Source organism: Ceratotherium simum, chromosome 8 (assembly GCF_057802395.1).
Source record: "Ceratotherium simum simum isolate JZ-2026a chromosome 8, ASM5780239v1, whole genome shotgun sequence".
Taxonomy (NCBI): Eukaryota; Metazoa; Chordata; class Mammalia; order Perissodactyla; family Rhinocerotidae; genus Ceratotherium; species Ceratotherium simum.
Window position 1 is genome coordinate 6,327,380 of NC_141907.1, and position 26,822 is coordinate 6,354,201.

Here is a 26,822-nt window from a genome sequence, read left to right on the forward strand (position 1 = left end):
CTCCCTCCCCCTTCTCTCTATGGCTTTAAATTCCATTGCTTCAAGCTCTTTGCCCTCAGCCCTAATGCACACTCAACTCTTCTCCCCACGTTATCCTAAGATGCTATATCTTCCTTCAACTCCATTTTACCTCCAGGTGTGGTCTCTCCCTGCTTTGCTGCTGGCCGAGAGACCCCAAATCTCAGAGCAGAACTGCAGCGCTCATTCTAGAAGATGCTTTGCTCTCTGAAGGATCATAAAGCAAAGCAGACACGGGGGGAGCAGAGAAGCTTGTGCGAGGGGTTGGATTTGTGTCGCCAGCAGATCTCGAACAGTACTAATAAAACATTAATGCACTTATTTAAATATGTTTATCTTTCACTGTAAACACAGCCAACCAACTTGTTCTCTGAGAAAACACTTAATGAGATTGATGATCAAACTCTTTAAATAGCAACACAGTTATTTGTTTTGCAAACTGTTTTGTAACGCAGTTAACAAAAGGTTAAGGGGATGTAATGTACAGCGTGGTAACTGTAGTTAATAATACTGTATTATATATTTGAAATTTGCTAGAAGGTAAATCTTAAATGTTCTCACAACACACAACAAAAGGTAACTATGTGAGGTGATGGATGTGTTAATTAACTTGATTGCGGTGATCATTTTACAATGTATACATACATTAAATTATCACATTGTGCACCTTAAAAAAATCACATTGTACAACTTAAATATACACAATTTTTATTTGCCATCAAACCTCAATAAAGCTGGGGGGAAAAAAGGCGACAATGACTAAGAAACACAAAGAAAAGCTGATGAGCATCTCCGGTCATAAATCAGGGAAATGAGGACCATGGCCGCAGACTCCTCTCTTGTCCTTCTCTCCTAGGGGAGGAGATTTGTGTGTTCTGAGAATTCTCTGCTCCTAAATTTCCCTTCTGCACAGCCTAAAAAGGCGCTCATTGGATGTTAAAGGTGGGGGCGAGGTATAAGCCACTCACTTCTTAGTATGAAATAGTGTATTCAGTGCTTTGTCCCAACACCAGGCAGACAGCTTGATGAAGCAGGAGCTTAGAGAAGAGGTAGCAGGGTCAGTCCAGAGGCCCTTGGAGAGTGTGTGGGATGCTGCAAAGCCAGAGGGCAGGGTCAGGACTCTGTGTAAGCCATGTGGGAGGTGGCGGAGGACGGAGCTCAGAGAGTGGGGAGGAGATCTGGAAGGAGACTGGGATAGGGCTGAGGAGAAGGGATGGTCGGAGACCCAGGAGCTCAGGAACGGGGAAACACAGAGAAGGCTGTGGGGACAGCCTGCCGCCTGTGTCTTTTCCAGCAGCAGCTTCGGGAGCACTGTGGCCAGGGGCTGAGGAGCGAGTGTGAACTATGGAGTCAGACAGGCCGGGCTTCCCCATGGGCTCTCGGCGTCTCACTTCCTTGTAGATGAAATGGCTGAATTATTCTTCTTAACGTGTGTTCTCGCCTTTCAGGGCCTGAAAGGTCTTTGCCCCAAGGTCTCTGTCAATTCTTGGGGCAGGGCCCTGAGGATCCTGCCCAGAGCACCCCGCTCCAGACCCCTGGCTTCCTGGACAGCCCTGCCGTCCTGGACGGGTCCCACATAACTCAGCCTGTGCCTCTTCTCACCTCCACTTCACCTGCCTCTGTGATCTGACCCTGCCCTGCCCTGAGCAGAGAGGGGGCAGGGAGAGGTTGAGTGATAGAAGCCCTCCTGTGTACCTGGTGCCGTGATGGCTACTGACCCTCATTGTTTGGTCTGAGACCTTCACCACCCCTACAAGGTGATATTACTTTTGTTTTACTACTGGGAAGGCTGAAACTCAGAGAAGCAAAGTGACTTGCTCGAGGACACACAGCTAGTTGGAGGGGTCAGCTGGACTCCACATCCTGGGATCCTAACTTCTAGATACAAACTGGGGACCTCAGTTTTGCTTCCTCTTCAGCCTTGATTTGCATCCTCAGCTCTGCCCAGTTCCCCCGGTGTCTTGAGGGCATCCTTGACCTTCCATCAGGAGCACAGGGATTTCATCCCACTGCCCTAGAGCACTCAGTCTTGTTTTAGCATCTGGCAGGAGATTTGAGCCCAGATGGTCCCATTCACCAATACCAAGCTGCCAATACCAACGGGTTTACACAACAAGGAAGGACATCTGAGACACACTGGTGGCACATACAAGGTTCTAGAGGGACTTCAAGACCACAGCCTCAGCCTGCGGGGGTGCAGGAGGCAGGCCCCGAGGAGCTATGTAGAAGAGACAGCAGACTGATCCCTGAATGATTCAGCAGCACCTCAGAGAAATCCCCACCTGCTCACTCCAGCCCACTCTCCTGAAAGCCCCTGGGGGATGAGCTCCTGAAGCAGTGTCAGCGAATTTAGTCTTCAAGGCGGCCTAACGGTTGGCTGGAAAGCTGCCATTGGCACCGAGTGCGATCGACTGTCGGGTCAGCCAAGCCATGCAATGCTGGGCTGTGCCCCCAGACCCGTGGTCCTCAGACTTTGCTGGGCATCACATCCCTGGGGGCTGACACAGAACACAGGGACCAGGCTTGCTGAAACATGACAGCGTCTGGGCTTCAATTCTCACCAAATCCCCCAGGAGATTCCGATGAGACCAAAGTTGGAGAGCCAATTTGGCTCCAACCAAGACATGGGATCTTGCTTCTCCAAGTGTGGTCCATGGCCCAGCAGAGTGGGCCTCACCTGGGAGCTGTCAGCAATGCAGAATCCCAGGCCCTACCTCAGACCTGCTGAATCACTTTAACAAGATGGGCAGGCTCCACGTGCACACGAAAGCTTGAGTCCCCTGGATGAGGAAGGCCTAGCAGATTACTGATAATTGATTTCCAGCTCACACACTATCACCTCTGATCCCCATGACAACCTGGCAGGTGAGCGCCATCTTCCCAGTTGTACAGATGATGACATAGAGGCTCGGAGAGGTGAGTGACTGTTCCACGAGTTCACAGGTGGGGGAGCTGGGGTGGGAACCTCAGGCCTTTCCACCCTGTGTCTCATCCCCACCCCTCCCTGTCGTCCTCACTCCAGGACGTGAACAGCCACGCCTTCAGACGTGAAACCTTCCCGTACATTGGAGTCGACACACCGCAGCAGGACACAGACCAGAAACTTACACAGATGTTCATCCACCAGGATGGAAACAAAAAAGTCTTTCTAGGCAACCCTAAAATCCAACTCACCAGGACCCCTCAATTTCCCAGAGCCTCAAACTCTCCACTGAAAGTCTATAGAGCAGTCATAACAGGCTTACCGTGTTCATCCAGCAATATGTTGTCTGGCTTGATGTCTCTGTAAGAGAAAACAAAGAAGCTGAAAATGTGACTCCTGGAGACGAGCCCATGACAAGCAGGACACTTGGGGACAAGTGCTGACAACACCCAGTGTCCCTGTCTCTCCCTTGGCCTGAGGTCTCGGACTGGGGGCAGGGAGTAATTACTATGATAATGGAGTGCATGTGTTCTTGCTTCCTGCCCTTTCCTGCAACTGCAAGTGGGTTGTGTGCATATTTTTTTCCTGAATATTCTTAACAGTTTCGGGCCTTGTGACTCCCGGCAGGGACTGCTCATTGGGCACGTGGTCTCTGCCAGTGGGCATACACATTTCCCCTTCCTGATGCAATTTGGCCCTCCTGCCTTGCTACGTATGTACGTAACCTCCCAGGTGTTATGGTCTCTGCTTTGCAGAGGCGGGAATTGAGACCTGGCCAGGGTCAGTAACTTCTCCAGATCAGAGGTCGGCCACATCCAGCCCTCAGCCGGTTTTTGTATGGTCTATGAGCTAAGACAGGCATTTACATCTTTAAAGTGTTGTCAAAACAAAACAAGACACACACACACACACACACACACGAAGCAAAAACATAAAGGAATGTACAAGAGAAACTAATGTGGCCCTCAAAGCCTAAAATATTTATTATCTGTCCCTTGACGGAGAAAGCTTGCTGATCCCTTTTTAGGGTAACACAGTGAACCACATGCAGCAAAACTGGGCTGGGGAGTTTCTGGGAAGTTCTGCTCTACACACCATCACAGCAAAGGGCCATCAGTCATAAGTTGTGCTTGTTAAAGACGGGGCCTTTCTTTCTCCACCTCTGCACCTGGTGCCTTCCACGGGGCCCGTCACTAGCAGACACTGTCAAAGAAAAATCAGAGCTGGACGGAGTTAAAGTGGTAAAAACGGACTGTATTCAGGACTCTTGGGGAAAAGAGGCCACAGGATAGAACCCGGCTCAGTTCTGAACACAGCACGGACAGGTGGGTTATAGCCCAGAGGCAGGTGGGGCCAGTGGACGGAAGTTACTAACAGGAAACATCAGGGTGAGGATTCTGGCTAAACCGACCCGAGAGGATTCTTGCTGCAGCCAGGCCAGGGCACCAGCCCTCACCTCGGGGTGCTGGGTGGTGAAGACCTGATTAGATATCGACGGTGGGGGATTCTGGCTCAACTGACTTAGCAGGCTTTTGATAAAATTGGACAAAGTAGAGACCAACAAGGAAGCCCAAAAGTCAAGGTCTAGTTGCCTAAGAAGACCCTGAGTAGAGTTTGCTTGAGGAGAGAATCTTTGTCAGCTAACAGGAAACACGGATGAGAGAGGAATGGAAGAAGGAAGGCAAAATAAACACAGCCTTCGAGAAACTCATGACACCTTCAACCCCGATTTACTCATCATTAACATGCATTCACCTCCACAGCTCTATATTAAAACCACAGATTCTAGAAATGCAAGCTCCTCTCACTCCCTTATAATAAATGTCAGATCTTCTGAGACTAATGATAGCTTTCTTCAAAATTAGAAGCGATTGCTCCTGAGTTTATCGAATAATAATTCTACCTGAAAACACAGTGTGGTTACTGGTAATAATGCGAGGTGATGTCTACGGCTTTGGGGATGAAAGAAACACTCAACCGATGTATTTAAATTGTTATTGTCATTGTGACTTTTCCAGCCCATGAATATTGACAAGCATTAAGTAAACGGGCCCCTGCTGCCAAGTTCATGAACACCCGGGGTGAACAGAGAGATTATTCCTGGAGGCCCCTTGGGGAGAACGAACTCGAGAACTTGCAGAATTAAAACAAAAGGCAGAAGACCTGGAGTCAAGTGTTTGTGGATCAAATCAGCAAACGCTTGGCCCCTGTCCAGAGCACCTCCCAGCAGGGTTTTTCAAGAGGTGAGAAATGAAAAATAAAGACTTGTTAAGAAGGAAAACACAGCAACAAATGTTAAAGTGCATCCTTTAAGGCGTCGCCAGGGCTGGGATGACCTTGTTTGGGGCATGGGGATCAGGGAGGAGGTGCTGTGGCCCATGGAACATGAACCCGAAATGCCTGCGAGGGCCACAGCCTGAAGCTGCTGCCCCCACCGATGCTGAAAGCACCCGTCTCAAGTGTCCCCCCTGTCCTCTTCCCTTTCCTTCCTTCCTCTTGCCTCCCTTCTTCCCTCTGACTGTCCCGTCTCCCTTTCTTTCACCTCTTCCCTCAATCTTTGCTCTTCCTCCATCCCTTCCACAAACATTTCTCAAAGGCCTCCTCCGGGCAGGTCTGGGCGGAGAGCTGGGGCTGCAGAGGCTCAGGACATGTCCCTCCCCACCTGAAGCCCAGAATCAGTGGGACAGGGAGACACGTGGGCCCGGTGCTGTCTGGTGGAGCAGCACAGGTGATATGAAGCAGGGAAGCGGGGGGCCATGGAGCCCTGGTGGAGGGAACAAGGGCAGCCGGAGAACAAATGGCCCGGGGGGCACTCAGACCGGTAGGGACCAGGGTGTCAGAGCCAATAAAAGGTGAGGGGCAGCAGACCTAAGGAGAGGTAGCCTGGTGTAGTGGGGTGAATAGTGTCCCCCCAGAACTCATGTCTACCCAGGACCTCAGAACATGACCTTATTTGGAAATAGGCCTTTGCAGATGGAATTAGTCAAGGATCTCAAGATGAAATCCCGGGTTTAGGGTGGGCCCTAGATCCAATGACCGCTGTCTTTATAAGGGAAAGGAAATGGAGGTCTGGACACACAGACACAAAGGAGAGAAGAAGCCGTGTGAAGATGGAGGCAGAGACTGGAGTGATGTGGCCACAAGCCCAGGAACACTAGGAGCCACGAGAAGCTGGAAGAGGCAGGAGGAGATTCTCTCCCACCCTCTGGAGAAGCACAGCTCTGCTGACACCCTAATTTCAGTCTTCTGGCCAGAACTGTGAGATAATAAATTTGTGTTGTTTTGAGCCACCAATTTTGTGGTAATTTGCTTTGGCAGCCGCAGGAAGCTAACACATCTGGCAGAGCAGGAGAGCTGACAGAGGAAGCAGACATGTCTCAAGTGGCAGCCAGGGTCCCCCACTGACCGGGGTGTGACCCGCATCCACGTCTGAAAGGCCCCCGTGCACAGTCTCTCATCTCATGAGAACCAAACAGGGTGCAGATGTAATTAGCTTTGGTAAGCCAGACCCCACGGCTCCCAGGAAGGAGGTCGAGGTTCCCATCCCAGCCCCTCTCCTGCAGCGGGTGCCCCTGCCTGTGCTGCAGTTCCCTTTGTGGTGTGGATTACATATCTGATACGTGCATGTGTTCCCTCTGTGTCAGCTCTTAGCACACAGGGGAATCAATGATCCTCAAACGTTTATGGGGTGTCCTCTCTATGGTCACTGGAGACACAACCGTGAACCGGAGAGACCCCGACAAATGGAGCTTGTGTTCTAGGAGAGGAGACAGGCCAGGAAGCACGGGAATAAATGACACGACCATAAGTTGGGACAAGTGCTTTGAGAGTCTAGAAAAGAGACCGGCAGAGGTCCTGCTTGCGGTAGGGGGTCAGGGAAGGACTTTCAGAAGACGTGACATTAGGTTGACACTGGATGACAAGAAAGAGCCAGTCATGCACAACCCTGCGAGCAAGTTCCCATTTTGCAGATGAGGCAACAGAAGGCCAAGAGGGTAACCGATTGACCTGTGACATGCCTCTAGCCAAGGGGACACGACGAAGGTGATGGGGTCATCTCAAAGATGACATCAGGTAAGACTCCATCTTAGCAGACTGGAGTGAGGGGTCCTCCCTTGCTGGCTTTGAAGACGTGTGTGTGCTGTGAGCAGGCCACATGGCAGGGAACTGCAGGTGCCCCTAGGAGCTGAGAGACAGCAAGAAAATGGCGACCTCAGTCCTGCAGCCACAAGGGACTGAGTTCTGCCAACAACCATGAGAGCCTGGGAAAGATCCAGAAAGGTCCAGAAAGGAATGTAGCCCAGTGGGCACCTGGGTTGCAGCTTTCTGACAACTTGAGCAGAAGAGCCAGCTGAGCCGTGCCCAGACTCCTGACCCAGGGAAACTGTGAGAAAATAAACGTGAGTCGTTTGAAGCTGCTAAGTTAGTGGTTACTTGTTATGCAGCAATACAAAAGTGATACACTAGCTGTGTGATCTTGGGCAACTTCCTCTGAGACTCATTCCCCTCATCTGAAGACAGGAATAATAGCCCCTATCTGATTGTTGCGGGGGGTATGCAGTGAGGTACTACTTATACAAGGTTTTGCATGGCTCCCAGTGCATAAGGAGTGCTCTTGAAAGGCGCTAGGGAGGACTCCGGGGCTGATTCCTGAGCTTTTAGCAAAGTGAATTAGATCTCTTTCATAGGAGGCTGACCAGGCAGGCTCCTGCAAAGCTTTACAGAGGAGACGGACAGCCTGAGTCACTGGGGATCTAATAAGAATAGCATTTTATGGGCAAAGCATCTTATCAGAGCCTTTAGGACCATTTCCTCCAGTTCTCTTCCTCACATCGATCATATCTCAGCTCTAGTGCGTCATCCTGGTGCAAATGGGCTCGAAAGTTCAGAAAGGCCATTAGAAGCATTGCGTAGATGGGAGAGGCTGTGACGATGTTTTCTGAGGACAGGCCCATAATTTCAGAGCTGGGCGAAATGACACTTTGATGAAAAGAATACAAGCGAGGCTGTAAATCCCGGTTCTTGCTCTGGAATCATTCCCCAGTCCCGAAATAAAACAAAGCATAAAATGTCAGCTGGGGTATTTTAAAAAACAGCACAGAAATGGCTCTGACCCAGACCGCAGAGGAGGGCCATGAGGACATTTCTGTGCGTGTCCCTTTGCAGGGGGCTTCTGAGTATTCTGTGTTGGCAATCTTATGCAGCAATAAAGACACAAAAAAACCTGGTACAGGAAGAGCCACATTTGTGAAATGAAAATCTGTGGAAATGTTACCACTAGAGCAAGAAATATGCATGTTAACATGCATGGAGGTCGTAGGGAGAGGTGGAAAAAGACAAATACAGAGAGGCCGGTGTTCCACTCCCAAATCTGCCTCTTGCTGGCCCTGTAGCCATGGCACACCACCCAGTCGGAGCCTCGGTTTCCTCAGCTGTAAGACGGATAATAACACGAACTCCACGTAGTTATGGTGAGGATTTGTTTGTTTCAGTCATTTTATTTTGCTCATTGTTAAAGCACCTAAACTTACATCCTAATTATTACTGAACCTATCTTTACTGTGTTCTAAAACGAAATTCAATGATGTCAGTTGTCTGATCCAGACACTTCTATAGCTCCCATGTTCACCAAGGAATTGCATTCAGGGCATTACTGGCTGGATGGGTGACAGAACTAAGAGTGGCCAGCCCTGAAGCAGAGAGGAGACCAGCTTGGCTGCAGTGGTGGGTAGAGCTTTCGGATGAAGGGAGATGAGTTTAGAGAGGTGGGTTGAGACCACTGTGAGGGGCTTTATTTGATCGTGAAACCAACTTTAGGTTGTCAGATTTAGGAAGGAATTCTTGGGATTTCCTTCTTGTTGGGCTGCATACTAGATGACTCCATTAACGAAAGCAGCCAGCGCAGCACCAGGCCCATAGGAGCAGGCTTGTTCATAGCAGAGAGGCCAAGACACTTCAGGACTGAGGCTGGGCTGACAGAACGGCCCTGGGGAGGATGTGGGGGCATCTGCTGGTGCTCAGGGGAACAGGCGGGATTCACCTTGGCTGTTGACCTCTGTCTTTGCCAACTTCCATGGGACCTGGCACCCACCCGCCAGGAAACTGACGTGGGACGGGAAGCAAATGAACTCGGTTCTCCTGTTTTGGAATCTCCCACCATACCAGCATGGACTGTTCTTCTAGAAACTGGGTAGCAATTATGAAACTGCACATCATTGCTATGTGTTAAATATTACTTCCTTCTCCCCCTCTCTCCTGCTTCCTGTGGAGGGCAGGGACCACGCACAAACCCCAGGCCCCAACATGATGTCTTCATGTTAAAGCAGTACTGGTGATACTGACAGCTAACCTTTACTGAGTGCTTCTTCTGTGCCAGGCACAACTCTGAGCACGTCACCTGGATTTAACATGTGGTGTGGCCGCTCTGTGTCAGGTACTACGGCAGCACTTTATGTCGCCTCGCTGAATTCTGACGCAACTCTTAGGGGCAGGTAATACTACGCCTATGTTATTGATGAAGAACAAGCTGTTTACAGAGGTCAAGGTCACATGTTAGCAGACAAGACCCATTCTCATGTTGCCTGGTCTCTAGATCAATGTTCTCTGCCTGGGGGAAAAACTCAAGAAAAAAATGAATAGAGTTACCAGAATCTAAACTAGGCAGTAATAATTCAAGGAGCATGCTTATAACAAACATCTGATTTGATACATAAAATTACATTATTTGTATTTTAGGATACATTTCTTTATTACAACACCCACATACAAGGTTGCATTTCTTTTTTAATATGACCCGCATGACTTTACAAAGCATAAATCTGACCCTGTCCCTGCTTACATAAATCCTTTTAATGGCCCTCTGGTACCCACAGTGCTGCTGGCCAGACTCGGGGATTCCATGTTCTAATATAACCTCAAAAATAATAAATGAACACTGAGATGTGGTTGTCAACTTCTTTTAAATCCATCAACTGAGGGCATCAAGGAAAACTACCAAGCACTACCACTGTATTTGAACACAAAGAGGGAAAAAGGAGCCATTTTCACCCGGAAGAGTCATGAGGACACAGTTTCAGAATAGGGCACAGTCGTCACAGGCCCCAGGCCCTTCGTGGCAAGTGTTTTGAAAGCACTGACCAAAGGCCAGAGTCCGGGGTCTTCAGGGCTTTTCCTGATCCAGCCAGTCAGCCTGGCCCCTGCACCCTGTGGTGAAACAAGACCCCCCCTGGTACCCCAGCTCTCCCCAGTCCAGTCTCTCCGTGGCATGCCCTCCTCCCTACTAACCCCACAGCACAGGTCTTAGCACACAGCTCAGTTGCAGTCTCCTCCTGGAATACTGCAGGGGGTCGAATAGTGGTCCCCCACATCCATGTCCACCTGGTACCTGAGAATGGGTGTCATTTGGAAATAGTGTCTTTGTAGAGGTAATCTCTACAAAGTACAAGTTCAGATGAAGTTGTACTGGTTTAGGATGAGCCCTAAATCCAATAACTGGTGTCCTTATAAGAAGAGAGGAAAAGACACAGGTCCCCACAGAGAAGGCGACATGAAGACAGAGGCAGACTGGAGGGATGTGTCCACAGGCCCAGGAACGCCAAGGACTGTCCAGGACCACCAGAAACCAGGAGAGGGGTATGGGATGGAGTCTTCCTCAGAGCCCCGGAAGGAACCAAACATGCCAACATCTTGATTTTGGACTTCTGGACTGTAAGAAAATAAATCTATGTTTTTTAGGCCACCCAGTTTGTGGCACTTAAGTGGCCCCTCTGGCCCACAGCCTGGCCTGCTTCCCTGTGTCCAGCCTGATGGCACAGCTCGGCGTTAGTCATTTACTCACCCACGTTGTTCCAGGCCCTTTGTACGCACCACTTCATTTATCTCCTATGACCTGAATCAGTTCCCTAGGGCTGCTGTAACACATGTCTACAAACTCAGTGACCCAAAACAACACAAATGCATTCTCTTACGGTTCTGGAGGCCAGAAGTCCAGAGTCTTCAGGGGCTAAAATCAAGTGTCACCAAGGCTGAGTTCCTCCTGGAGGCTCCAGGGGAGAATCTGCCTCCTTGTCTTCTCAGCTCCTGGAGGCGCCCGCATGCCCTGACTGGTGGCCCCTTCCTGCCCTCACTCCTGCTTCCGTCATCACATCTCCTACCGTAGACTCTGACCCTCCTGCCTTCTTCTTATGAGGATGAGCGGGGTTATACGGGACCCATCTACGTAGTCCAGGATAATCTTCCCATCTCACGATCCTCAACTTAATCACACGTACAAAGTCCCTTTTGCTGTGTGAGGTATCATATTCACAGGTTTTTGGAGATTAGGACGTGGCATCTTTAGGGGGCCATTATCTAGTCTACATCGTGTTCCCCAGAAAATTAATCTGTGAAGTCCTAATCCCCAGGACCTCAGAATGGGACTGTATTTGGAGAGAGGGTCTTTAAAGAGGTTGTTTAGCTAAAATGAGGTCACCGTGGGGAGGGGCCCTGATCCACTCTGACTGGTGTCCTTATAAGAAGAGGAGATCAGGACACAGACACGAACAGAAGGACGACCAGGTGAGGATGCAGGGAGGAGATGGCCGTCAGCAAACCAAGGAGAGAGGCTCAGAGGAAACCAACCCTGCCCACACCTTGATCTTGAACTTCCAGCCTCCAGGACTGTGAGAAGATAAATGTCTGTTGTTTAAGCCGCCCTGTCTGTGATATTTTGTTATGGCCGCCTGAGCAGACTAATATAAATAGGCACTATTATTATCCCTATTTTACTGGACAATAACATTGAGGCGTGAGGAGTTAAATATTCCCCAAGGTCACAGAGTCAGCCAATAGTAGAGCCAGGATATACCAGTTAGAGAGGCATGACTGGATTTAAAGGCACAGAAGCAATTTTTCAAATGTACACAGCCTAATAAGGTAGTTCCGTCTTGCATCTAGCTTAAAACCCCGTGCTGCAACTCGAATCCTTTTCCTCTTGCTTCATTCTTTGAGCGAAGACGTGCCTGCGGTCAAGTCATGCTTGGGGGTTGTTGAATTTTCTTTAATTCTGCAAAGAACAAACAGCAGCATGGTTGACACTGATTAATTCAGTTCAAAAGCTGTGCCACTTCCTGGGGCCTGGATGTAAACTGGTTACTAAGGCAATTGCATTCAACTAATATTCCCAAGTACATCTCATGGAGATCTTGAAGCTTTCAGGATTCACAAACACGCTCAAGGATGCACCGGGTTCAATGAACTCCTTCATGCACGGATGAACCCCATAACACACCATCCTGGAGACAATGAGGGGCCACCTTCCCAGGCAGGTCAGGAAGGGTCCACAAAACCTTCGCAGACCCACCCAGCTCAGTGTTATTTCCTTCTGGTTGCTCTTAGAATGCTGAATTGCAGCGGTCTGTCCATGAGTCAGCCTGCTCTGCCACACTGTACACTCCTCGAGGTAGGAGCCATTGCAGCAGCATTTGGAAACCATGCAAGTGTGTGGAAGGCTAGGATGCATGCCTGCGGCCCTGTAGTGACTGTGAGAGGCTGTGAGGATGGGTAAGGCTTTGAGCCCCTTGCACATGAATAACAGTTCAAATCCTTACTCTACTACTGCCTGGGGCTCAGTTTTCCTCGTCTGTAAAATGGGGATAAAATGAAATAATGTATGTAAAGGACCTAGCTCAATTCCTAGCATATAGTAGGTGATCAATAAATGGTGATTATTTCCCCCACTCCAACCACCCCTACTTAGCAGGGAGTTTAGAGGGAATAGGATGTGGCAAAAAGAAAGGAAGACAGAAGAGCTGATCCAAAGTGATGATGACCGTCTCTCACATTTGTGCAATTTTACAGTTCACAAAACCCCTTCCCATACCGCGATTCATTTAATCCACCTGACAGCCTAGAGAACCAGCATTATCTTCTTTCTATGGATAAGGAAACTGAAGCCCAGAGAGGTGAGTGGCTTCCCATGGTCACATTTGAAAAAGTGGCAGCAGCAGGATTTGAGCCCAGCTCCTTTGATGTCCACCCAGTGCTCTTTCCTTCCCCCTTCCTGGTGGGGCAGAGATGTTAGCAAGCAGAGCACTCGACTGACCTGTGCATGCACACCACAGTCCCCTGCAGCTCTCCCCAGTCTCCACCAGGTCAATCCTCTGCTTCTGTTGGCTCTGAGATGCCCTCCTTGAAGCCCTCCACGGACCACATCACCAGCCTGCATTTTCCTATTCCCTGCACTTGACTGTCACAGCAGTGAGCACAGTGGGCACGTATGTTTGTGTGATTATCTGATTGATGCTTTCCTTTCCCAATACGCTCTGAATTCCATCAATGCAGGGTCCACCTCTGGATCTGCAGCCCTGGCTTGGTGCTGAGCACACATTAGGTGTTCAATAACTATTGATGGAGTTATGAAATCTATAAACTCATTAGGAGGTGCTGGGCGGACGTTGAGTCCAGAGGTCTTGAGAGAGGCCCAGATGCTCACAACCAATGAGTGCCAGGTCCCTGCGTGGGGCTCAGTCCCCCAGTCCAGGCAGGGGACCCTCACACTCCTGGCTTCCCCAGAAATCATAGCCTAGCTCCCATTTTATTTCACTCACTCTTGGCAGCTTGCAAATTGCTGCGATGATTTGAGTCTTGCATTTTCCTCCTGGATTCAGTCATCTTGGTGGGCTCTGAGGCTGGGCCTGAGAAGCCCTGTGCATCCCCATGAGCGCCATGGTGCCTGCACAGCACCCATTCTCTGCATGTCTGTTAAGATGCTCAGACGATGGGCCTTACATTCTTAATCCCAGAATTACATTCTTAATCTCAGAATTCCTTTCTGAGGAAAATGCTGGAAACAGTTCAAGTCCACATCAAGGCCTAATCTTACTATATGCACATGATTCCTATTGGATTCCTGGGGCAAGGGGAGGCCTGCCCGCCATCAGGAACAGCCCCGCCATTTTCCAGACGAAGATGCTGACATTGAGAAGAGTTGAGTAACTTCCTCTAGTCTCTGGTAAGTTAGCACCAGAGCTGGGATTTGAATTCTGCTTTCCTGACTGCTGTAAATTTCTTAACAGCATGGATTTTATCTGAGTCATTGAGAAAGATATTTTAGAGCTAAAAGGAACCTGAGAAATAATTGTGTTTATTATTAATAACTGAGACATTCAATTACTTGCTCTAAATGACAAATATGTCCATTTGAGAGCTGGGCTCAGGTCTGGGTTGATCTTTCTCATGGCCTGTGCTCTTTTTACCACCAAGAATTTGCTTTTCCTGCTTCTATCACTTTCCTATTACCACCCCCATCTTGGATCACGGTTTCCCACCACATGCTATGCAGGGGCCCTGGGCTCACACTTGAGAGAGGGGATAAATGGGCAAGGATAAAAATGTATACCATGATAGACTTCAGGGGAAAAGTACAGGCAGAGTGACAGAGGGTGCTGTTTGAGAGAGATGACTGGGGAGGGGTCCCTGGAGGATGCCGACGGCAGAGGCCTCGAGCTGTGTGCTGAGCGAGGTGGAGAAGCACAAGGGGCCAGCGTGGGGGACACAGCGGGGAGGGGAAGCCCGGGTCTCCACTCTGAGTGGGATGAAACATCCACATCCCCGGAAGGGGATCCTGGAGGAGAAGGTTGTGATCTGATTGCACATCAGAGCCTGTCTCCACAACACCCCGGGGACGAGTGCAGTCACTGCCTCTCCAGTTGAAGAACACTGAACCGAATAATGACCAGTAATTTGCCCAGAACTAGGCTGGCCTCTGCGAAAATCCCCCTTCCCTGATGTAATCACCCCCATTTCTAGGAGTAAAGGGGGGGCCCAGAACTCCTGGAAAAACGCAGCCCCTCTCCCCTCCCAAAACTCACAGCTCACCATGGCTACCTGCCTGGCACTGCCGGGACTAATCTACCCTGCGCTTTGTCCCTTTTATGTTGGGCACAGGATCCAGGCCATCCCTCATCCCTTGGAATCCCATCCCCCACTCTGAGCTCTTCCCTCGCCTGCCCCTGCTCCCAGCCCCTCCCACTGTCCCTTCTGGAATTCACGGTCAGCATCACCCTCGCCTTGAACATTTCCCTCACCTCTTGCTCTAACCCATACCCAGGCTGCCCTCCAAGGACACCGTGCCCACCCGCAGTCCTCTCTAGCTGAGACTTTCCATCACCCCTGGGAGCTCTGGGCTGAGGAGGGCTGGTGTCCCCCGTCCTGCCTTCTGCGTAAACTCCACCATCTTTGAAGATGGGGCCGTCCGACTACACCGTCTCCCCCCTTCCCCACTGCAGTCCCCCGTGGACACCCAGGAGAGTCCTCACCTTCCCTGGAGGACTCAGCTCCAGGGTCACACCTCTCCCTCAACGGGCCCAGGCGTGAGCGTCGGTGCTGCAGCAACCACGTGGATGGGTACGCAGCCTCTTCGCTCCTGACTGCGCTTCCTGCAGAGAGCTCGTCCTCGCTCTGCCTCAACCAGCCACTCCCACGGTCACACTAGACCTTGTCCCTTCCCGTGACCCCCCCTTCCCATCTCTCAGGCATCCCACTCTCCAACCACCCACAGCCCCCTTCCAGCTCGCTCCTCTCCATCCCGCCCCATGCGGATCATCAGCCCCACTGGCACCCACAGTCCAACGACCCTTCAACCTTTGCTGTCCGTCAGGTCCCGCATCCCCAGCTCTTCCCAGCAAGAATCCCACGGTCTCTGGTCGATGTCACTCTGCCCACACACCCAAAGCTCCCTTGCCCATTTCGCCAGGCAAAACCCAAACCCTGGTTAATTCCGCTTTCTGAGGACTCTGCTCCTGCACCCAGCCCGCTGAGCGTGGCTGGAGAGAGAACAACCACAACCACGATTTTCCCTCTAAGTCCTGACTATGTCCCCTGGGCCCCGACTACATTCTCCTCGTCCCTTCACTCTCGCTCTTCGGTGACTATTTTATATCATTCTTTCTTCAAGCCCCCAACACCTTCCGCCCCACAGCCTCGGTGCCACCATTGCTCCTCTCTCTCTCACACTCACATCCAACTGCTCCCTTTCCAGCCCTGCTGTTCCCTCTTCCCTCCCAGTCCTTCTCATCACAGCAGCCAGAGGGGGCGCTCTCTGCTCACGACCCTCTTGTGACTCTTCTGCAGAGTAAAACCACCCACTTACAGAGGCCTCCTGGCCCGACCTCTCACCCTTCACTCACTCCCTGTGGCCATGGGCTCTGCCATGCCGAGCAAGGCCCCACCCACGGCCTCTGCCTTGCTGTCCTCCCCCTGGAAGGCGCATTTCCTGACATCCATGCGACTCCCTCCCTCTCTCCTTCTGCTGACCGCCCAGCTCCCCAGCGCTCCCTATAGCTCACCCTCCCTTATTTCTCTCCATACTCTTCTCACCACCTGACGTTTTGCTCACTGACTTGCTCTTGGTCTCCCTCTCCAGATTAAGATGTACCCCACGGCAGCAGGGACGTTTTCCCCCACTGCTGTACCAGCGGGACCTAGAACCCTGTCCGCCACAACATACACTTGATAAACAGTTGTTTGGATAGTTGAATGGACGAAAGGCCCAGCACTCAGGTCCGCCTGCCTCTGCTGTTTCTCAGGGTTGATCCACAGTCTAGCGGCTTCAGACACAAGGGTCCCCATGACCAACGCAGCATCCCAGACCCCACCCCAGACCAGTCACCGGCTCAGAATCTGTGGGCGAGGCCTGGAAACCTGCATTTTAGATAAGCCCCAGTGCAATTCTGATGCCTCCTGGGGTTTAAGAGCCCTGCTCTGCTTATGGGGTAAGACAGCTATCTGAGTTGGCTCACAATGGGAGGCTGTGTTCAGGGGAGGATTTTTTGGAAATTCTTAGTCTCCAATCCCTGGCACGTAGGCATAGCTTCATTAAAATACAGGACCCAGTGGTGGGCTCTGATTCCTTCGGGAGCCAGTCAGGATGACTGCGTTACAGCTGCCGGGTCCAGTCCCGCGGGCCCCCTGGGAGCCGGTCAGTGCAGTTTGATTGGCGTGATGGGGGAGGGGAGCATCACCCCTGACTCACAGCAGGGACGCCATGCAGGAGGGAGGCTGTGGGCTCTGTTTTAGTTAAGCTCTAAAGCAACCAGCACGGCAGGTACCGATCCATCAGCTGGAAACAAGACAACACTCCCCAACACACACCCACCCACAGCTGCCAGCAGGGTCCTGGGGGGAAACTCAGAAGGAGGGATTTCCCTTCCCTGATTTTACTAGGGATATGGGAGTTCTGGTTAGAAAGCAGAGTCTATGTGGAGCATTACAGTGAATTAATATTTTAAGAATTGCTATTTTAGGGCCCAATCTCCTTGTGAGTATTTCGTCCAAGGGGGCATGCTGCCAAAATGTGTAAGAATCACAGAGATCCAGACTGTCAGCCCTGGAAGGGGACCTTAAGTCTCTCTGAAACCAGCTAGCCCTGGTCTCATTACCTGAGTCTCAGTCTTCTCATCTGTGAAGTGGGATAATCATCACATCCACCTCCTAGGATTGTTGCGAGGATTAAATGCAATGACGTATACAAAAGAATTAGCCCAGGCTTGGCACATGGTGAAGTCTTAATTAACACACCAAAAATTTTAAAATGCTTAATTTAGAAATGAGAAAACCTTGGCTGGAGGAAGATATACAGATGGCCAATAGGCATATGAAAAGATGTTCAACATCACTAATCATCAGGGAAATGCAAATCAAAACAACAGTAAGATATCACCTTACACCCGTGAGAATGGCTATAATCACTAAGACAAAAAATAACAAATGTTGGAAAGGATGTGGAGAAAAGGGAACCCTCATTCACTGCTGGTGGGAATGCACACTGTTGCAGCCTCTATGGAAAACAGTATGGAGATACCTCAAAAAATTAAACATAGAAATACTTTATGATCCAGCTATCCTACTTCTGGGGTATTTATGCAAAGAACGTGAAATCAACAATCCAAATAGGCTTATGCACCCCTATGTTCATTGCAGCATTATTCACCATAGCCAAGATGTGGAAGCAACCCAAGTGCCCATCAACAGATGATTGGATAAAGAAGACGTGGTATATATATACAATGGAATAATACTCAGCCATAAAAAAGACAAAATCGTCCCATTTGCAACAACATGGATGGTCCTGGAGGGTATCATGTTAAGCAAAATAAGCCAGACAGAGAAAGACAAACACTGTGTGACCTCTCTCATATGTGGAATATAAACCAACACATCGACAGAGAGAACAGTTTGGTGGTCACCAGGGGGAAGGGAGTTGGGAGGTGGGCACAAGCGGTGAAGGGGCGCATTTATATGGTGACTGACAAACAATAATGTACAAGTGGAATCTCACAATGTTTTAAACTATTATGACATCAATAAAAAAAAAGAAAGAAAACTTTGGCTGGGAGATGGGAAATGCCAGAAAGCAGCAGAAGCGAGACCAGGCTGGAAAGCTTTCTGCTGCAAGCTGTTGAGAATTACGCTCCTGGGACAGCCTTAGGAAGACCACGGACAGGGACTAGGGGACCTCCTGTCACCCCTCCCTCCATTCCTCCCACCCAGGGAAAGGAGGACATAGCCGAGAGGAAAGCTGAATAGGAGCTGAACAGGGGGGCCGCATGTCCATTTTGCACTGGACCCCACCAATTGTGTAGCTAGCCCTGCGTTTACCTCCACTCACGTAACCCTTACAACACTCTGCAAGGTAGCTTAGTGTCTTCATGGTGTGGTGAGGAGTCGAGACTCAGAGAGGTTAAGAAGCCTGCTCACGGTCCAACAGCATGTTGTCATCATCACCATCAACACTGTCATCATCACCATCTCTGGTAGCCTGCCCGCCCCCCACTCTGTCCAGGCACCCAGGACACATCCTGCACTGAGATGACAGAACGTGAATGACCGTGACCATCATCTGTTTTCTTTTCATTCCTCGTCTGTCCCCACTGGAACGTAATCCCCGTGATGGTGAGAGCTCGCCTGAGTCTCGTCCACTCTATTCCCAGTAGAGTGCAGCGCCGAGCACACAGTGCGCTCTGAGTACGTTGTGGAATGAGGGGAAGGAATCCGTGATCTCCCAAGATTCCACTGCCAGGAACTGAGCTGTTACTTTAAGTCCTTTATCTCAGTTGATCTTTACAACTACTCTTAAGAAGGACAATTGTCCGCATTTGATGGAGGAGGGAACTAACACTTAGAGAGTCTAAGTCCCTAGTCACATTGTTCATTAGCGGCAGAGCCAGGCTTTGAACCCGGGTCTTTCTGGTGCCACTGGAGGGAGCGGTTGCCCACCGCGACCTTGGCCAGCTGGGGACTACAGAAAGCAGAGCCTTCTCATCTGTGGCGTGAGCACGAGAACAATCCCACACCCCGCTGGGCTTCCGATGAGATGAGACGATGTGTGAAGAGACGATGCAGCATCATGTCGGGTTCTGCCCACCTGTGTCCCCCACACCCTCCCAGCATCCTTTACGAGTCTCTGTTACCTCTTGCCTGCCCTGCTCAGAGGTGTAGATCTCAGGAAATAGCCCATGGATTATTTGAATAACATTATTTTCCTAGAGGCTGCTCTGCCCCTGCCTGCCACCACCTTGCTCCTCCCTATGCCCTCGGGACCTTCCTGATACGGTTGTGGGCATCGGTTCTGGCCGCAGGCAGCTGGGTCTGAATCCTGGCTCCATTGCTAGCTGAGCGCAGTAAGGGACCCGCAGGGATGAGCATGACTACCCTACAGCTACACTCACTGCGCCCCTATTGTCCGGCACTGTCCACGGCCCTTTCCGTGGATGACCTCATTTGATTCTCACAACCATCCTGTGTGGTAGAGGATACTGTCACTCTCATTTTATAGATAAGGAAACTTACACCCAGAGACTTTGAGTGACTTGCCCAGGGTCACCCAGTGTGATGGTTAAGTTGATGTGTCAACTTGGCTGGGCCATGGTGCCCAGATATTCGGTCAAACGTTATTCTGGATATTTCTGTGGTGATGCTTTTGGATGAGGTTAACATTTAAATGGGTGGAATTTGACCAGTTAAGCAGATGACCCTCCACAATGTGGGTGAGCCTCATCTAATCAGTTGAAGGCCTGAATAGAATAAAGACTGACCTCCCCCAGCAAAAAGAAATTCTGCGACAGGTGGCTTTCAGACTTGAACTGCAACTCTGCCCTGGGTCTCCAGCCTGCTGGCCCCCCGTGTAGGTTTTAGGCTTGCACCTCCACAGTCATGTGGGCCAAATCGTGAAAATAAATCATTTCACTCTCTCTCTCTGTATATATACACACAGACAGACAGACAGATAAATGATAGATAGTCAGTGGTTGGGACAGGATCCTTTTCCAAGTCGCCCTCATCTTAAACATGAGGCTTTTCCCTTCATAATATCTGTTCACAAAATTATAGAGAGCATCGGTACAATTCCTGTATATCTTCAGAGCAACACCCTCCTATTTCATAGGATAATTTCCGTGCAGAAGTTTGGCCTTTTGTGTTTTCTTGGGTGGCACTGGAGAGGTCTGGGCGGGGGCCGGAGGGAAGCGAGGGCCAGCATTAGACGTATGGGTGGGGGGGGTGTGGTGCGGGGCCACAGGGTAACGGCGGGTCTCACGTGGCCCACTCCCTTCCATTTTCTTCTTTATCTGTGGAGTGAAGAGATAATGAACTGGCTCGTGGCCAGCTGCAGGAGACGTCTGGTTAGGGCGGCTTCACCAGAATAATAAACATATTCAAATTGCTACCGAGAAAAGAGCCCTGCGCGCAGCTGATGCCCTGGCATGGGAATGTGAGCCTGAGACTCAGGCGGGCTCGCCGTGACCGCGGTTTCAGGACATCCTGTCTCGGACGACGGCGGCTGCAGCTGTACCCCAGCAGTAACAACACCACCAGCCCCTGGAGCGTGCCCTGCACTGTTCTCAGCCCCAGACTCATCTCCAAGATGATCCTCAAGTTCCAGCACCGCACAGGAGGAGAACGCATGTGCCCGCCCCCTTGGAGGAAAGGGCCTCAGGCAGCTGGCTTTAGCTGGGCCGGGATCTAGGGGCTGTGCTGGCTCGAGGCCCGAGGATGCACCCGAGGGCCCATTAGCACTCGGTATTAGTCAGCTCAGGCTGCCATAACAAAACACCACAACTGGGAGCTTAGACAACAGAAATTTGTTTTCTCACAGTCCTGGCAGCTAGAAGTCCGGGATCAAGGTTGGTTGGTTGGCAGGTTGGCTTCCTCTGAGGCCTCTCTCCTTGGCTTGTAGATGGCCATATTCTCCCTATGTCCTCACGTGGTCGTCCCTCTGTGCATGTCTGTGTCCTAATCCCCTCTTCTTATAAGAAGCCCCATCAGATTGGATTAGGGCCCACCCTAGTGACTTCATTTTACCTTATCTACCTTTTAAAAGTCTTTACCTCCAAATATAGCCCCATTCTAAGGTACTGGGGGTTAGGACTTGAACATATGAATTTTGGGGGATATGGTTCAGCCCATAACACCCTCTCATGTGATTATGTGAAGAGAAGAGAACCCTCTGGACCTCAGGACATAAGGCGCGATGATCTGCCTCCTCTGGACACGGTTGTGGGGGAAGAGAGGTCCAGGAAGAGCCAGGTTCCCTGAGGTTAGGGAGGGGCCTGTAGTGGGCACAGGATGAGGGTGCCAGACAGCTGATGGGGCAGAGTGATGGAGGTTGAGGATGTCAGCAAGAGTGAGGACCGAGGAACGGAGCCCAGGGGGCCCTGGGAAAGGTCTGGGAAAAAGAGAATGGGGGTGTGGGACAGCCAGGGGTGGCACAGAGGCTAGTGCACAGGCTGTGGAGACCTGGACTCAAACCCAGCTCTGCCAACTCTCTCAGAAGGAATGCAGAGCATCCCTTTACAGCATCTTGTAACCGGTTACTCTCCACCTCACCATCATCACTGGGCGAAGGTGGGGAGGAGGGAGCTGGTTTAGGGCTAAGTCCTGGGGTTTCTCCCCCTGGTGCTCGCTTCTCCCCAGCCTCGGCGTTGACTCCTGAAATCTCTTTGAGAGCTCACTCCCACCACGGCCCAGGGCTGCCCAGTGGCTCTACCTCTCTGCCCAGAGCGTGTCATCGCCATCTCCTGGGTCTCATGGCGGCCGGGCAGACTCATTGCTGCTTTTGCAGGTGAAGCATGTTCTGCTCGGGCAAGGGCAGCAGCACACCAAGGTCACGAGCCAGGGAGGGTCAGAGGCAGGACTGCAGCCTGTGGCTCCGTGACGGGGCCCCATGAACACTCCCAGTCACAGCGCCGTCCACTGGGCCAGTGTTTCTCAAAGCAGGCCCCACCAACCACAATCAGTGCCACTATCCTCATGCTGATTCCAAGTGCAGACGCCAGGCCCCCGACCCAGCACAGGGGACCAGAATCTCGAGGGACGTGGCCGCAGTCTGCTCTGATGGTCAATCCGCACCCTCAGGTTTGAGAACCATACGATGACCTTTGGTTCTGCTCCCGCTCCACTAATTCCTTCCTCGCCCTGCTCCATCCCCGCGCAGCCAGTGTTTCAGCAAGGTACGCCATCACCAGCCGTCTGCCTGAGTATTTCAGGTGCTACACGGACAGGACGCTAATGGACATTTCGGTTCTCTTAATTCTCCTGATCACGCCAGGAAGAAAGGCCAGGGGCCCCCTAGAAGCAACACTGATTTGGTACGGAGATCTGCACAATCAGCATAAAAACACAGAGAGCTGGCAGGAAGCATGGGGGCTGTGAGGAAGCTTGCGGGCACGCAGCCCCTTGTCAAAACTGACTACAGTGGAACCAGTTTAAGTGGAGTCAGAGCCGCCTGTCCAGAGAAACTGCCTTGCTGTCCTGAACCCTGGACGGGGCCAAACCTCTGGACGGGGCCAGAACGGCAATTGTTTACAAGCAGTTGTCTGAGAGTCAGCAGGAGGACGGACATCCTGGTCACAGAGACTGAGGCTGGTGGGCTTTCCGAAGACGGAATCAATAGTCACCAATGTTTAGCCAAGATTAGCTCTCTGCCTCCAACTCTAGTTAACATTCTCTGTGATACAACCTCCCTTCTTTGCCTTTAAGTCCCTGACTTTTACTCCCTAGATGGACACTATTTGGATTTCTCCCTGCATCTGTGCTCCCCAAATTGCAAGTCTTGGATCCCAAATAAACACTTTGCCTCTTAAACTGGTTTCTGTTTTTGTAGGCTGACACCCTTCTTAGGGTGGCAGTGCTCAGAGGAGACTTCCTGGAGCTGAGAACTAACTAGAAGCGGGAGGGGTAGAGGGCTCTGGGCACACTGGACGATGCCATGGGGCACCGTGAGCAGGTGGGCATGGTGGAGGTGGAGGCAGGTGCACAGGGCAGGGGGCAGGGGGCATGAGGCGAAACTGGGATACGGCACAGCTGGTTGTGAGGAACAGGGCTGTTTGTTGAGATCTGAGGAGAAGCCACTGGAGAATTTCTAATAGAGTCGTGACTTGTTAATTTAGCATTTGAAAAAGATCATGCTGGACAGGGTGTGGAGGATAATGGGGGAGAGAAAGAAGGCAAGCAGACCACCAGGAGGGTTGTCAATAAGCTGGGGGAGAAGCGAGTGGGTATGGAGAGGAGGGAACAGACACGGAGGGGTGGGGAGTGGAGGCTGGAGGGGTGAAGGGTGGAGGGCTGGAGGGGTGAAGGGTGGAGGGCTGGAGGGGCGGGGGTGGAGGAGGGGAGGGATGGGGAGTCAGGGGGTGGAGGGGTGGGGGTGGGGAGTGGAGGGGTGGAGGGGTGGGGGGGTCGGGAGTGGAGGGTAGGAGGTGGAGGGCTGAGGGTGGAGAGGTGGCTGCAGACTCTGACCAACAACTTGAAACAGCACTTAATATCCCGTGGGGGCTCTGCTTCCTCCAACCTCATTTTCCAACCTGAAGCTGACAAATGGCCCATTTGCGACAGTTCCCAGGATCTGTGTGCCCTTACCAAAAGAAAAGAAGTAATTCTCTCTGAGTGTCACCCTTTCTAAGACAAGCAGGGTCCCTGATCCTGGGTCTTGTCAGGGTTCTGAGTGGACCCCTCTCTGCTGTGTTCTCTGACAGATGGCACACAAGGGAGCAATGAGAGAGATGGAGATAGGAGAGAGACAGAGGGAGAGGGAGAGAGAGGAGGAGGGAGGGAGTGAGAGGGAGAGAGAGGAGGAGGGAGGGAGGGAGAGGGAGAGAGAGGAGGAGGGAGAGGAGGAGGGAGAGAGAGAGAGAGACAGAGAGACAGAGAGAGGGAAAGAGAGGGAGGGAGAGAGAGAGACAGAGAGAGAGAGGGAGAGAGAGGGAGGGAGAGAGAGGGAGGGAGAGGGAGAGAGAGGAGGAGGGAGGGAGGGAGAGGGAGAGAGAGGAGGAGGGAGAGAGAGGAGGAGGGAGAGAGAGAGAGAGACAGAGAGACAGAGAGAGGGAAAGAGAGGGAGGGAGAGAGAGAGACAGAGAGAGGGAGAGAGAGGGAGGGAGAGGGAGAGAGAGGAGGAGGGAGAGAGAGGGAGGGAGAGAGACAGAGAGAGAGACAGAGAGAGGGAGAGAGAGGGAGGGAGAGGGAGAGAGAGGAGGAGGGAGGGAGAGAGACAGAGAGAGAGAGAGAGAGAGGGAGAGAGAGGAGGAGGGAGAGAGAGAGAGAGAGAGAGACAGAGAGAGGGAGAGAGAGGGAGGGAGAGCACATGGTGTGTGTCTTCCTAGGCAACAGAGGCAACACTGCTGTGAGAAGGGAGGGCGGTGGTTTGGGAAGAGAGGAACTGTGAAGTCAGATGTCCTGCTTAAACCCAGCTGGCGTCACTTGTTCCCTTGTGACCTGACCTGACTTGGTGATCTGACCTTTCTGAACCTCACTTCCTCACCTGCAGGACGAGGCGACACATGCCGTCTCCGGGGTTGCTGTGAAGAGTAGCGTGCTAACAAATAGGAACAGTACACCTAGCGCTGGGGGCAGAGAAAGGAGGCAGCGGGGCTGAGAGCCAGGAGTGAGGGTAGAGGAGCCGGGGAGGGTTTGGGAGGGAGGGAGGGGCCATCACGACACATGGCCAAGGCGGGGCCTGTGGTCTAGTCTAAGCACAGTGGAAGGACGCTGCAGGGGTTTCCCCCCGGGGAGGGGCAGGTCGGGTTTCCACTGTGGAGGATGGTTTGACACTTTCAAACACACGCGGGGGATCAACGAGGCGCACCTGGACCCCTGGGGCGCAAGTTCCGGGTGGACGAGGACGTTTGTTTCTGCTCATTGCTGGGGAAGGGCAACGGGCACAGGGCCAGTGATCACTAAGTACTTATTTGGTGACTGAACGAGTCCCCTAGCGAGACAATCAGAGAATAAAAACAGCATGAACCCACTGGGACAAAGAGATCTGGACATTTTATACCAAAGGATGACCTCTGTCATCCCGGGTTTACAAAGCAGACGGAGGAGCCGACCTGCCGGAGTGGAGGATGCTCCCAGCCAGCAGCCCAACCATCCAGTCACCCTGCGGAACCTCGGAGACTCTCCAGCCGTGGAAGGACCAGAGGCCACTGAAGACGGCTGTGCCGCGGGCTGGATGGCTGACACTCTGCATCCAGAGTGTGGGACCCACAGATCCACTCCGGGCCCCATGCTGCCGGGCCACGCACCGAAAACGGTGTTGGTAGGCACAGAGCTGAAAGGGGAAGGGGAAGAAACAAAGGTCTGATTCGTAAATGGTGTCCCCAATCCTGATTCCCTTCTCCCGCCCTGCAGCCACATCCCCAGCAGCCAGGCCAAGGTCAACGCCATTCATGAGACAGTGAAGGCCCCGGAGCGAAGACCTGCAGACAGCTGGTGGCTGATCACCCCATGGAGGCACCTATGGGTTCTCCACTGCGGTGCTCCACTGGGGGCCCTCCCCGCCCAGCACCGACCAATCTGCTTGTTACTGTCTCCTGCTTCAATATCCGTCAACAGTTATCAGTGACCAGCAGCCATTTGAGGAAAACTTTCAAAATGAAAAACAGAGATGAAATAAACAGATAAAGAGGACCTCAGAGGAAACAGGAACGCATGCAGGGAAGAGGCCCGTGAAATAACTGTTATTACCATCCTCAGGGAGGCAGGAGAAGACAGTGCGCCCGTAAAACTCAACAAGATGCTGTGGAAAGGGAACAATCGGAGAACAAGAAAGAGCTCTCAGAAATCAAGCATCTGAGAAGGGAAAAAAAATCAGTAGAAAGGTTTGGAAGATGAAGTCAAGGAAATTTCCCAGAAAGTAGAATAAAAAGCCCAAGAGAGAGAAAATAAGAAAAAAATAAGAAACACAGGGGATGATTCTAGCAAATCCAACATCCAAATAGGAGTTCCAGAAAGAGAGGCCCGAGGAAGCAGGAGGATTTTTGTTTTCATGGGAAGGAGGCGCTGGGACTTGCCAGGGAGCTGGCGGTGCAAAGCCTCTGTGACGGGGGAGAAAGGGGTGCCCCAGTGACACTGCAAGTAATTGAGGAGCGCAGAGAGGCTGATGTGAGCGGAGAGAGTGCTGGCGATGAGGCTGGACGGGCAGGCCTGGGAGATGGCGGAGGGCGTGGGGAGCAGGCTGGGCGAGCCAGCACCCGGAGCTTTGAGATTCGTGCAGTGAGATGGCGAGGACCCAGGTGTTGGGCGGTGACCTTAGGAAGCACACAGGACCTCCATTCTGTCTGTTGCACTGGATCATGGGACGAGAAACTCATTCTCTAGAAATTCTCAATCAGTCCTTCCAATTAGGTCAAACAGGCATCTCAGGTTGGCTCTGGAACCCCTTTCACCTCGGACACTCGCTAATCTCCCTTTTAACAAAGAAAGAGCCGACAGCAGGATCAGCCCCTTCAGTGGGGAACAGCATCTACCCAGCGCTTCATAACGTTATTCTTATCTCACTAGGTTTATTTTCATGGTCACCTTATATTTATGACAAACAACACTGTCTCCTCTTGAAAGGACTAACATAAAG

General features: G+C 51.6%; 1 protein-coding gene across 4 annotated transcripts in view; it reads right to left on the minus strand.

The window, feature by feature from the left end:
* Window positions 1–26,822, minus strand: part of STK32B (serine/threonine kinase 32B) — a 349,018-nt gene that overhangs the window by 66,119 nt on the left and 256,077 nt on the right. For all 4 annotated transcript variants that reach the window (XM_004432264.3, XM_087434910.1, XM_087434908.1 and 1 more), the window contains one exon: window positions 3,264–3,301. In XM_004432264.3, coding sequence (XP_004432321.1) covers window positions 3,264–3,301 — 38 coding nt within the window. The remainder of the gene's footprint in view (window positions 1–3,263; window positions 3,302–26,822) is intronic.